This window comes from Moschus berezovskii, chromosome 4 (assembly GCF_049115385.1).
Source record: "Moschus berezovskii isolate FMDL1 chromosome 4, NW_MosBer_1.0, whole genome shotgun sequence".
In the NCBI taxonomy this organism is placed as follows: domain Eukaryota; kingdom Metazoa; phylum Chordata; class Mammalia; order Artiodactyla; family Moschidae; genus Moschus; species Moschus berezovskii.
The window spans coordinates 64,343,226-64,357,513 of NC_142463.1; the positions used below are offsets into that span (position 1 = coordinate 64,343,226).

A 14,288-nucleotide genomic window follows, 5' to 3' on the forward strand; every position below is an offset into this window, starting at 1 on the left:
ATTAAAAGAAACTTGCTCCTTTGAAGAAAACCTATGACCAACCTAGACAGTGTATTAAAAAGCAGAGACATCACTTTGCTGACAAAGGTCCATCTAGTCAAAGCTATGGTATTTCCAGTAGTCATGTATGGATGTGAGAGTTGGACCATAAAGAAGGCAGAGCAACAAAGAATTGCTGCTTTAAAACTGTGGTGCTGGAGAAGACTCTTGAGAGTCCCTTGGACTGCAAGGAGATCAAACTAGTCAATCCTAATAGAAATAAACCCTGAATATTCATTGGAATGACTGATGCTGAAGTTGAAGCTCCAAAAATTTGGCCACTTGAGGTGAAGAGTCGACTCCTTGGAAAAGACCTTGATGCTATGAAAGATCGAGGGCAAGAGGAGACAGGAGCGACAGAGGATGAGACGGTTGAATGGCATCACTGGCTCAATGGACATGAGTTTGAGCAAACTCCAGGAGACAGTGAAGAACAGGGGAGCCTAGTGTGCTGCAGTTCATGGGTTTGCAAAGAGTTGGGCATGACTTAGTGACTAAATAACAACAACAATATTAAATAATATTAATAAATATTAATATTATTAAATAAATACTAGTTATTAAATTTAAAAATATTAACTATTTAAACAATGTTTAAATATTTTTTGTTTTCCTTATTTCTAAAAGTTATTTTAGGTAATATAAGGAAGATATAGATTCTGGAAAATAACTGGCTATTAAATAGAGAATTTAAAAAGAAAAACATTTTAGTTTTATAAATTTTTCCTAGAATCAGCTTTGATTTTCATTTGTGGCACTCTACATCGACTCTGTGGACATGAGTTTGAGTGAACTCCGGGAGTTGGTGATGGACAGGGAGGCCTGGCGTGCTGTGATTCATGGGGTCGCGGAGAGTCGGACACGACTAAGCGACTGAACTGAACTGAACTGAACATAACACTTCACAGTAATTTTTCTTTACTCCCTTTATGATTAAAAGTGGTTAACAATTCCTTTAATGGTTAAAGTACAAAAGTATGTTCTTGAACATCTAAGTTTCTTTCTTGCAGCTATTTCTTTAGTCCAGATAGTTTTTGTATTATTACTTCAGCCTTGAATAGAAATTTTTTTGTCTTTTCACATTACTTTCATCAAGACTTCTTAAGTCTATATACAGTCACAAGTAAAAAATACTAAAAATGCTTATAGAGTGTATTTCTAACATACCAGAAATGGTAGAACATACCATTTTGCAAGGGGCAAGAAAAATAATATAAATAATATATATGTATGAGCTATCAAAGAATGATGCAAGAACTACCACTATAAGACTGCTCTCTGTGGCTTTAACAATAAAGATGTATATTAAATAAGTATACTTCTTTCCAGGCTAAACCCACATTACATTCAAAGTAATGGAAGTGTGGAAGTGTGAAAATGAGTATTTTGTATATGTCATTCTACTTACATTTAAGCATACTTAACAAAATGATGAAAATGCTTACTCACTCGTACACCTTTAGGTCCTGGATTACCATCTGGTCCAACTAAACCCTAGTGCAAACAAAAGACACCACCATCATACTCTAGTACTTTTTAAAGAGTTGCTGATAATTAATAAAAAGGGGCAAATAAAAGTTATCATTTTTACAAGTATAAACTTCAGAACTGTATACTTAGTGAAGGCCATATACATTTTAGGGATTTTAGAATTTCATAACCAGAAAACCATTGTATATAATCTATACACAAATATATTTTAGATTTCTAAATAAAGTAGATTAACACAACTGTCAGACACAATTATTTATTTCTCATTGTTTTTTTAGAACCTTGTTTTTTTAGAACACTTCTAATTCACTTATTTAAAATATATTTCTACTTTAAAAAAATAAGTACATTTTTAAACTTCAGATCAATTTCCATATGTTTAAGTATTTTCATATTTTTCAGATAAACACAAAAAATTACTTGATGGTAAGACTCATGTAATACCCTCCACATACTTTAAAGGCTTAAAAATGGAATTTTATTAACACTAGATTATCTTTTGGCATTTTCAATTCCCTAATTCTAGAGAATAAAAAAGATATTTCATATAAATACAGTTTTCTAGTATGCTAAATGAACAACTAATTTCAAGAGTAAGTAATTAATGGAAGCCTAAGAAAGAAAATTTTTTTCTCTGATTAGCCTATATGAAATAGCTAGAGAAAGTTAGAAATTAAAGGGGAATAAATATGAAATGATCAAAATTAATTTTTGAAACAATATACAAAGACTTGAATCCAATTTAGATAAAAAGTATTCAGATAGTGGTATATGTAGCACTGGCAACTGTGTCCCAAGAGTTTATAATTGCATTATTAAAAAATATTGCATATCAAAGAGAGTCTTAACTCATATCATTACTTCATTTTAGTCAGTGGTAATATTGTAAAATCAGTAGCAACACTGTTTAACATTTTGTTAGCCTACTGGGCCATTTTAATTTTAAAACTTCCATTGAATATCATATCAAGCTTGTTTAAAAATCCCACCCTCATTTTAAGTAAAATTTTTCTGCAATAAAATTTTTGAAGAATTTTTACAATTTTGATATTAGAATTTTTTTGAATTATTTTGCTATGCTATTTCATTATTTAATAAAATAAACCAATTATCATTTGAACATTAACTCTTGAAATTGGAACATACAATGCATTAACCAAGAGAGACATAAAAAGAAAAGTTTAAATATAGTTACCTCACCTGCCTGCCAGGGTAACCACGTGAACCAATATTACCAGTGAATCCTGGAATTCCCTAAAATGAAAAATAAAATAATAAAAAATACAGCAAAGTCCAAAGAAGCCCAAGAAAGCAAACTTGGCGTATTCATAATACCCAAGTTTGGAAAGATATTTTTTCCATATAAAAATATGAAGAGTCCTACATGTTGCTTATCTGACTGAAGTCATCTATTTAAAATGAAAATGTCCTCTTTCCTGGCTGGAACCATGGAGGGTGCAGAACAGAAGGAAAAAAAGGTTTCTGCTATGCCAAAAATATTTAATAAAAAGCAAAAGAATTTCACAGAGCTTAAGATCAAGTGCTGACAAATAATTTGCCTAAAAGATGCTTTGAAAGGCAAAAAGTTTATAAAAAAGCTAAGCCCTATCACAAGGAAGACAAGCAGATATACAGAACTGAAATTTGAATGGCTAGGATGGCAAGAAAAGCCAGAACCTTCTATGTGCCCACAGAACACAAATTGGCATTTGTCATCGGGAACAGAGGTATCAAAAATTTGAAAGGCATTACAACTTTGCCTCTGTCAGATGTTCAATGGCACCTCCTGAAGCTCAACAAGGTTTCAATTAGCATGCGGAGAAGGGTGGAACCATACATGGCATGCGGTTTAGTCGCTAAATTGTGTCCAACTCTTGCAACCCCATGGACTGTAGCCTGCCAGGCTCCTCTGTCCATGGGATTCTCAAGGCAAGAATACATCGCATGGGGGTACCCAAACTTGAAGACAGTAAATTAATTGATCAAAATCAACAAGCAGTGAATTGTCCTGACAGATAATGTGTTGGTCGCTGGTCTCTTGGCAATTATGGCATTATCTGCATGAAAGTCATATGATTCATGAGATCTATACTGTTGGAAAACATTTCAAAGAAGCAAACAACTTCCTATGGGCCTTCAAACTGTCTTCGCCGTGAGGTGAGATGAAGAAAAGGGCCATGCATTTTGTAGAAACTGGAGATGCTGGCAACAGGGAAGACCATATCAACAGGCTTAATAGAAGGATGAACTAAGGTATCTACCATGATTATTTTTGTAATCTCATCAGTTAAGAAACATTGACTGTTTTCAAACTGCACAAAAAATATGAAAATGAGATAAATTGCTAAATAAAAATGAATACAACTATTAGATTAGAGACCTAAATGAGATAATGATTATTAAATGTAGGATAAATGCAGATAAACACAGGATAAAAAAATTCAGTGATATATGAATTTTAAAAAACATTTACATTAGAGAAAGAGTTGATACATTGTGTAATAACCAGTATCTTTACAGATTAAACTCCTTGTCTCAGCCATCCTGCAACTCACCTTAACTATCAGAGCACAAGCTTCAGAAGGTAGGTAAATGGATATGAAGTGTTAAATACCTGTATTATGACATAGGTATATCTAAAAATTCACATAGCAACTTTGAATGGGAAAATCACTTTGAATTGACAACCTTCTGTGCCTGATTTAAAACCCAGTTTACTCAAGGAAGGCTGATATATGGAGACTCAAACACATAAGAAAGGAAATTTGCTGCAGAACCCTGTGGAAAACTGAGAAGAAATATCTCCATATGTTGTTACTTTCTTCCACTTATACATGATTGATTCATTCATTTAGGTTATTCATGTATGTCTAATAAATAACTTGTGAAGTAGGGAAATGCCAAAAAAATATGTAATAAAGGCAATGTCAAAGTATGTTGAAACTACCAAACAATTACATTCATCTCACACACTAGCAAAGTAATGCTCAAAATTCTCCAAGTTAGGCTTCAACAGTAAGTGAACTGTGAACTTCCAGATGTTCAAGCTGGATTTAGAAAAGGCAGAGGAACCAGTGATCAAATTGCCAACATCCACTGGATCACTGAAAAAGCAAGAGAGTTCCAGAAAAACATCTATTTCTGCTTTATTGACTATGCCAAAGCCTTTGACTGTGTGGATCACAACAAACTGTGGAAAATTCTTAAAGAGATGAGAATACCAGACCACCTGATCTGCCTCCTGAGAAATCTGTATGCAGGTCAAGAAGCAACAGTTAGAACCAGACTTGGAACAAGAGACTGGTTCCAAATTGGGAAAGGAGTACATAAAGGCTGTATATTGTCACGCTGTTTATTTAACTTATATGCAGATTAGATTACATCATGCAAAATGCCAGGCTGGATGAAGCACAAGCTGGAATAAGACTGCCGGGAAAAACATCAATGACCTCAGATAGGCAGATTTATGGGAGTAAGCGAAGAACTGAAGAGTCTCTTGATGAAAGTAAAGGAAGAGAGTGAAAATGTTGGCTTAAAACTCAACATTCAGAAAACTAAGATCATAGCCTTTGGTTCCATCACTTCATGGAAAATAGATGGGGAAACAATGGGAACAATTACAGACTTTATTTTCTTGGGCTCCAAAATCACTGCATATGGTGACTGTAGCCATGAAATTAAAAGACACTTGCTCCTTGGAAGAAAAGCTATGACCAATCTAGACAGCATACTAAAAAGCAGACTTTGCCAGCAAAGGTCCATCTAGTCAAAGCTATGGTTTTTCCAGTAGTCATGTATGGATATGAGAGTTGGACTATAAAGAAAGTTGAGCACCAAAGAACTGAAGCATTTGAGCTGTGGTGCTGGAGAAGACTCTTGAGAGTCCCTTGGACTGCAAGGAGATCCAACCAGTTAATCCTAAAGGAAATCAGTCTTGAATATTCATTGGAAGGACTGATATTGAAGCTTTGGCCACCTGATGTGAAGAACTGACTCACTGGAAAAGACTCTGATGCTGGGAAAGATTGAAGGCGGGAGGAGAAGGGGACGACAGAGGATGAGCTGGTTGGATGGTATCACTGACTCGATGGAGATGAGTTTGAGCAAACACCGGGAGTTGGTGATGGACAGGGAAGCCTTGTGTGCTGCAATCCATGGGGTCGCAAATAGTCAGACACGACTGAGCGACTGAACTGAACTGAAATGATGATAGCAGTGATAATTTTCATAGATTCTTTATTCTGTAAAAACCCTTTCTGTTTGTTGTTTGTTTGTATTAGATTATAATATTAATACAAAGGACACTAGTCCTTTGCCCCTTTTCTCTGAAGTATACAGAAGATTGTACTACTTTCTGTAGTTTAACCATAGAAACACTATAAAATTCCTGAAATTTGAAAAATCTAGAGGAAAAACAGTCCAAGAAAGAGGCAAATGAAGGACCACAGGTGAAAGTTTTCACCCTTCATTTCTATTAGACTCGTATTCTCCTAATATGTCCTTCTTTCCACTTTTCTTAGAATACATTTCTCAGTTTTGTTTTCTCCCTTCTCTCTCCCCCTTCCTCTCCTTGCTTCAACAATTACTATTTACTTAACATTTTTTGTGTGTTCAGCTTCCCTCATAGCTCAGTTCATAAAGAATCCGCCTGCAATGCAGGAGAGCCTGGTTCGATTCTAAGGTCAGGAAGATCCACTGGAGAAGGAATAGGCTACCCACTCGAGCATTCTTGGATTTCCCTTGTGGGTTAGGTGGTAAAAAAATCCACCTGCAATGCGTGAGACCTGGGTTCGATCTGATGAAGAACCTGATTACAAAGTGGGAGACCTGGGTTCGATCCCTGGTTGGGGAAGATCCCCTGGAGAAGGGAAAGGCTACTCACTCCTTCTGACCTGGAGAATTCCATGGACTGTATAGTCCATGGGGTCACAAAGAGTCATACATGACTGAGGGACTTTCACTTCACTTCAACATGTTTTTATGTGCTAATCACATCACCATGCAATGTAATTTACAACTACTTTATATCTATGATATAAAATATGATAGATACTATGTTCTTCATTCTCCATTTGAAGTAAGAAAGATACAGAGAAGTTATGAAATGTGCCTGAGATGGCATAGTAAGTAGCAGAGCCTGAATGTAAACCCAGGTGATCTGACAAAAGTTGTCACATGTGTATATGCACACACACACACACATATATGACAATGAACAATTTAATAGAATGTGAATAAAGAGTGATCTTCTGAGAATAACAGAAAATTCTCATCTACATGTAGAGATTATACCCTGCGAATTTCAGAAACTATATTTATGTACTAGAAATTACCTTATTAACATTATACATAGTCTCAGCTCTGCTCGGGTGTGGGTCTGGACCCTAGCGCAGTGTCAATGTGCAACCCATCCCAAGTTCAAATGGAGCAGGGGGCCGAGCACCTGAACCAGTGGCATGTGGCTTCACAACAGTTCACAGAGATAAGCCAGGGCATCACCCCAGGACACTGCATGGGGGCTGAGAGCATGGAGGCTGGGGAGTTGAGGGAGGCAGAAATCTGGAGGATTAGGGGTCCGAGGATTAGGTTGGGAAGGGAAGGGATGTGAGGAAGGGAACATTGCATGTATCATTTGTTCTGTTAGTAGTCTTAGCATTGGGTGCTGGGAGTGAAGAGATTTCAGGTAACTTCTGATGGAGAATTTTTTGAGGACTCTGGAAAGAAGATGGAGAAAGTTGGCGGAAGCAGACAGGGAGGAGGGAGTTGCTAATTGGCAGGCCTTTGACAGACCCTGGGAATAGGATGGTGAGTTTACCATCAGATATTTCATTGATCATTTTACTAATAAGTAGCTGAATGATTTGGAGAAGGCAATGGCAACCCACTCCAGTATTCTTGCCTAGAGAATCCCTTGGACAGAGGAGCCTGGTGGGCTGCTGTCCATGGGGTCGCACAGAGTAGGACACGACTGAAGCGACTCAGTATGCCTGCATGCATTGGAGAAGACAATGGAAACCCACTCCAGTATTCTTGCCTAGAGAATCCCTTGGACAGAGGAGTCTGGTGGGCTGCCGTCTATGGGGTTGCCCAGAGTCGGACACGACTGAAGCAACTTAGCAGCAATGTTTATTGAGCACTTATATGCCAAGCACAATTTCAAGTATTTTATATGTACTGTCTCATTTAATCTACCCAAACCCTATAAGGTAGATATCATTATCCCTATCTTACAGATGCAAAATATAAGACACAAAGTGTTTGCCACCAGTGGAAAGTCACTCAGCTATTTAGAAAGTCAGAATTTAAATCAGCAAGTCTAACTCCAGAGACCACCATTCAAGGCTGCCTCCCTAGTGGAGGTTTGAAGTGCAAATAACTTATAGTAGTACTCAAAGGAAAGCCCTCTAATTATGAGATTTGCTTCAGTCTATTTACAAATGATTCCTCTATTCCCCATTCAACTCCAAAACACACAGGCCTATATCCAGACATCCAAAAAAACCTTATATTTGGGTATGCCAAGAGAAAAGAGTGAAATAAACATAAAATGCTGTTTTTATTCTGTAGGTTCTGGTTAATGGCAACTATTGTCCCTTTCATTAGTTTCCTAGCCAAATTAGGTTCAGTTCAGTTCAGTCACTCAGTCATGTCCGACTCTTTGCGACCCCATGAATCACAGCACGCCAGGCCTCCCTGTCCATCACTAGCTCCCGGAGTTCACTCAAACTCATGACCATCGAGTCGGTAATGTCATCCAGCCATCTCATGCTCTGTTGTCCCCTTCTCCTGCTGCCCCCAATCCCTCCCAGCACCAGAGTCTTTTCCAGTGAGTCAACTCATCGCATGAGGTGGCCAAAGTATTGGAGTTTCAGCTTTAGCATCAGTCCTTCCAATGAACACCCAGGATTGATCTCCTTTAGAATGGAGTGGTTGGATCTCCTTGCAGTCCAAGGGACTCTCAAGAGTCTTCTCCAACACCACAGTTCAAAAGCATCAATTCTTTGGTGATCAGCTTTCTTCACAGTCCAACTCTCACATCCATACATGACCACTGGAAAAACCACAGCCTTGACTAGACAGACCTTGGTCGGGAAAGTAATGTCTCTGCTTTCTAATATGCTATCCAGGTTGGTCATAACTTTCCTTCCAAGGAGTTAGCGTCTTTTAATTTCATGGCTGCAATCAGCATCCACAGTGATTTTGGAGCCCAAAAAAATAAAGTCTGACACTGTTTCCACTGTTTCCCCATCTATTTCCCATGAAGTGATGGGACCAGATGCCATGATCTTAGTTTTCTGAATGTTGAGATTTAAGCCAACTTTTTTACTCTCCTCTTTCATTTTCATCAAGAGGCTTTTTAGTTCCTCTTCACAACCTCAATTAAAAAGCAATCTGTTTTAAGACATAAATGAAATCTGATTTTGAACAGATTTTCATAGAGGGTGTTAAGACAACATGTAGTGATATAACACATTCCAGCTGCACAGAGAAATACACAAAAAGACTCTATTTGATGACTAAATCCTGCTCTACTAGAACAGCAGTAAACAAAGTCAATAAGTAAGCTTTCAGCAGTTGTATGTGACATAAACATACTCTAAGCCAACCACACCCTAAAATCACTTGGACAACCACAGAGCTCAAAAGACTCAAAAGAAATACTGTAACTTAATTCACTCTGCATTTAAAAAATGGCTCACTTTAATCTGTAGATTGTCTGGAGTAATTTAGACACAGGGTTATATCTATACTCCTGGAAAAATCAGGAATAGTAAACCTGTCCCAATCCCACTTCTCACTTGAAGAATTAAAGCCGACGCTCTGAGTCAGACTTCATTGAGAGTCCAAGCACGGCTAGCATGGGTCCTCCCTATGTCTTCATTTATTCATTAGTAAAATACAATGGTAATATCTAGGTCACAGGATTATAATGTAGAGAAAATAGAACAATGTGGGAAAATATATTTAAAAGCACGGGTAACTATAATAATTGTTAGAGTTGTGGAGCATCAAATGAGTTAACATATGGAAATATTCAATACACAATTATACTACTTGAAGTTCCAGTTAACAGTAGTACAGTTTGGCAACTAATAAAGACTCACTAAATGACAGCTCTTAATACCAGAGCTGACACAGATGATATAATTACTTTCCTAACTGTTTCTGGCCAGTTAATAGATATTTACAAATTTTCCAGAAGGGAATGTCTCCTAGCAAATTAGTCATGCTCCTCTTAATGGCCACAGTGTTTCCAACAGTTAAAATGCAAAATGATTTTAGTTGTTCCTTACAGTTATCACCAAATTTGTCTTTTTTCTTCTGGAATTATATAAAATAGAGCTGATTCCAATAATACGTGTTCCAATCTTTAAAACTGATTTTAGACTCTTCTCACAAGCATACCACCCTCAGAACAAGGACACGTATACTAATGGAACTAGATAATAGAGCAGTTATGAAAAAACTGGTCAGTACTGACAAACGGTCAGTGTTTTAATTAACTTGTGATGTGTCAGGTTTTCTTCATTGGAATCCACACATTTCTGCCAAAGCAGTATTCTAGGAATTTTTTTCCTTCCCCAGGATCTAATCTCTCTTTCCTTCTAGTCCTTCTGATTTTTTTTTCTACAAATGCTCAAATGCTTTTCAGCACTGATTTGATCTTGTACTTGAGATTGTTGAGTACTGAAGAAACTGAGATTGTACTTGCTACAAATACATATTGCTTTTCTTGTCATGTCCAGTAATTAGCAATCATGAAAAACTGTGCCTCAGGGACTTAACAGAGCTTACTGTTCCTCTAACATGAATGAACAAAAGAAAAAATTGGCTTTCTTTCTTTGTCTTTCCCTCAGGGATAATCTGTCACTTTTCTTTCTGGAGCTCCCCTTAGGGCTTCCTGAGGCTCTTTGCTAAATCTCCAGTAATGATTTGTCACCTTTCAGTTCAGTTCAGTTCAGTTCAGTCGCTCAGTTGTGTCCGACTCTTTGCGACCCCATGAATCACAGCACGCCAGGCCTCCCTGTCCATCATCAACTCCCGGAGTTCACTCAAACTCATGTCCATCGTGTCGGTGATGCCATCCAGCCATCTCATTCTCTGTCGTCCCCGTCTCCTCCCACCCCCAATCCCTCCCAGCATCAGACTCTTTTCCAGTGAGTCAACTCATCTCATGAGGTGGCCAAAGTATTGCAGTTTCAGCTTTAGCATCAGTTAGTATCTAATCTCCCACCCTTTTCACTGATTTATTCATTCTGGCCTAGTACACATTGTATTGAAAACAAGAGATTTTACTTTATTTTTTCCTGTGACATAATGATATATTATTTTCTGGTGGGAAAAAGTAGAAATAACATGATCAAAAACTAAACAGTTCCCAAACTATTTTGACTTTTACATATGTGTGTATAAATAGAATGAACAAAAAACCGCATACTACCATTCTAATTTGGATTATTTTCAAACTTATTTGCATTCCTTCACACAGGGTAGGGAACTAACCACTGTGAATAGACTTTGGAGAACAGGCAGGCCCCTGAAACATACAAGAAACTCAGAGAGTGTGTGTGAGCACATGTGCATATGCACGGATAATCCGGGGACAGGGTTCACAGCATTTATAAGATCCTCACAAGAGTTTCTGAATAAGAAAAGTTTAAAACAGCTGTTCCAGAGCATGTTAGGCAGATAGCTGAAAGTCAGTCTAAGATATGGAAAAAACCAACAAAATTTAGTAGATAATAAATTAGAAGTTTTTCCTGTGCTAAAAAGAGTCAAAGAATTAAGAAAAATTGACAGGAAAAAGACATTAAGAAATTTGAAAGCATTAAGAAAAAAATAAGCATTAAAAAAAGCATTTCTTTAAAAGCATTAAGAAAAACTGAAGGAGTTAAGTGTGGAAAAATAATCTCTCAGTGGATTTTCCCACTGTGTAACTTTTTCACTGGAGAAGATACAAGTCTTACAAAGGAAGAACACTTACTTGTTCCCCTTGGAGTCCTGGGAGTCCTGGATGCCCCTTGAGACCCTGCAATGGTAAAGGTGAAGAAACACTATGAAAAGTAAACCCATGTGAGTCCAACAACTAACCACAGTTGTCATTCACACCAACTTCTGGTTTTCTCATTAAAGCAAATGTAATTATTACTAATCTATTTCTTATTAAATGTTATCTTTTTAATTTAAGAAAAATTTAATTTTATTAAATAATAAATTCTTATCAATAATTCTTAATAAATTTTGAGTGCTATTTGAATGATTTGTTGTTGGCAACTAAAGTGTTTACATAGTATTGAATAAAAAAAAGCATCATTTATAAAAGGCTGATATCTAGCAATAGGCCTGCTCAATTCTGCTGCAGCTTTTTAAAAGTTGGTTTTAGTTCACTAATGCTGAAATGAAACGTCTTCAGGTATATTCTGTTTGTAATTATTGAAAAACTGGACCATATTCATGCAGTTTCTCTAAAACACTGTCATAACATTCTGTGAATGAGTGAATAAAACAGACTGCTCAAGTCCATCCAAAGGGGGTTTATAAGGCTGTCTAAGAAATCAATAACCAATGTTATGCTTGATTTTGCTGTATATAAAAGAACAAGAGAAAGTTCCTTTTTAAAAGAATCTCAGGATTCTAAGCAAACTTCAAAGACCTGAAATAAATCATAGTTTACAAATATCAGAAACTTCAAATTAACATACAGCAAACTGAAGATACGTTTTTGGGGTTTCAGGATATAGAGTAACAGAGAGAAGAGAGTCATTCAGGACTAACCACTGAGGACTTATGAAGATGAATTCATGAATTAGAGATTATAATTCATGAAATTATACTCTGGTTAGACAATGAGAAAATTAGAAGAGGTGCCTATTTGAAAAATAAGGAAATGATTTAAGCAGTTTCTGAGATGATAAACTTAAAACATAAGTAAATGTCTAAGTAGATACACTCTTGGGAACCAGAGAGAAGATCAGAAAGTGTAAGAAAGCAAGTTGGAGGCAAAAATTTTTGTGGTATCTGTAAATGTAAGCATATAAGTAACAAGGGAATAACAGAAGGAAAAAACCAGAGTGCAGAGGAAATGGCCTGTCCTCTGAGAGCTCTGTTCTTTCCTGATTATACTATTAAAAATCAGAGAAGTGGCCATGAGAAAGAATACGGGAAAAAAGAGGAGGGGAAGGAAGGAAGGCACAAAGAAACTTCACTGAACTGATAAAACTAATAAAAACAAAGTGAAGTCACTCAGTTGTGTCTGACTCTTTGTGACCCCATGGACTGTAGCCTATCAGGCTCCTCTGTCCATGGGATTCTCCAGTCAAGAATACTGGAGTGGGTTGCCATTTCCTTCTCCAGGAGATCTTCCTGACCCAGGGATCAAACCTGGGTCTCCCGCATTGTAGGCAGACGCTTCACCATCTAAGCCACCAGGGCTTCCCAAAGACTCTTTCTTCGCAAAGAGTCGGACATGACTGAGCGACTTCACTTTCACTTTCAATAAAAACAAGGAAGTGGCTAATTCTGTAGCAATCCTATGAAGCAGGTATCTTCCCCATTTATGCCACGCCAAGTCGCTTGTGTCCAACTCTTTGCGACCCATGGACTGTAGTCTGCCAGACTTCTCTGTCCATGGGATTCTCCAGGCAAGAATACTGGAGTGGATTCCCATTTCCTTCTCCAATTTTACAGATGAGAAAATTCTCTGAGAAATTAAATGATATGACCAAAGTCATGTAGGTAGTAAGGTGGAATCATGTTGGTTTGATAGATTCATCATGAGTTTAGTAACCTGCCCTTCTAATTTACTTCATATGCCTATATTTGTCTCAAACTCAAATGTAGGATAGTCTCATTCTCATCAAATGTTCAATTGTAGATAACAAAGACAAATCAACAAAAGAAATTATTAAAGTTACACATTTACCAATGGCCTCTAATATACCCACAGTTTCACTCTGAGTTCGTACTTTTTTCTTTAAGATAGCTAAATACCAGCCTAATTACAAAATAGGGGACACTGTTCTCAGCTGTCCAAATGTTAAAGTTTCTACAGATAAAAAATATCACAAACCTAGCCTTTTCACTTTTTTAATACTGGGAAATAAGAAATGTCCTCAGCACTAAAATAGTGGCTGCAACTCCCTTGGATGAGGCAGCAGCTTTAGAGGGATATAGTTCCTAGGAGAGTGTCGGGAGGATGACAAATGAGGAGCCAGGGTGAGAGGCATAGAGACAGAGAAACTCTCTGCCATGGACATAGTTCCTTTTCTTTAAAAACAAACAAACAAAAAACCTGTATTAAATATTTACTTCCTTGTTTATATTTCTGTGTACTGCTGAGTCTAATTGTATGCTTCCCTCTCTTTGGCCACTATCTGTTTCTCTGACCACAGATTCCTTCCTACTCAGCCCTGGTGAAACAAAACACAGTGGTGCTACAACTTTGTTAGCTTACTTTCCCTGAAGCAGTTTATAACAGTGAACTAGACACACTGACCATCAGTTCAGTTCAGTTGCTCAGTCGTGTCCGACTCTTTGTAACCCCATGAACTGAAGCACGCCAGGCCTCCCTGTCCATCACCAACTCCCAGAGTCTACCCAAACCCATGTCCATCGAGTCGGTGATGCCATCCAACCATCTCATCCTCTGTCATCCCCTTCCCCTCTACCCTCAATCTTTCCCAGCATCAGTCTTTTCAAATGAGTCAGCTTTTCGCATCAGGTGGCCAAAGTACTGTAGTTTCAGCTTCAACATCAGT

The 14,288-nt window shown here is 37.4% G+C and overlaps 1 protein-coding gene across 1 annotated transcript in view; it reads right to left on the reverse strand.

Annotated features, from left to right (window-relative positions):
• The window catches only part of COL24A1 (collagen type XXIV alpha 1 chain), a 440,433-nt gene that overhangs the window by 324,380 nt on the left and 101,765 nt on the right, over window positions 1-14,288 (reverse strand). Inside the window, exons 8-10 of the mRNA XM_055403313.2 lie at window positions 11,516-11,560; window positions 2,731-2,784; window positions 1,489-1,533 (exon numbers count right to left, since the gene is read on the reverse strand). Coding sequence (XP_055259288.2) covers window positions 1,489-1,533; window positions 2,731-2,784; window positions 11,516-11,560 — 144 coding nt within the window. The remainder of the gene's footprint in view (window positions 1-1,488; window positions 1,534-2,730; window positions 2,785-11,515; window positions 11,561-14,288) is intronic.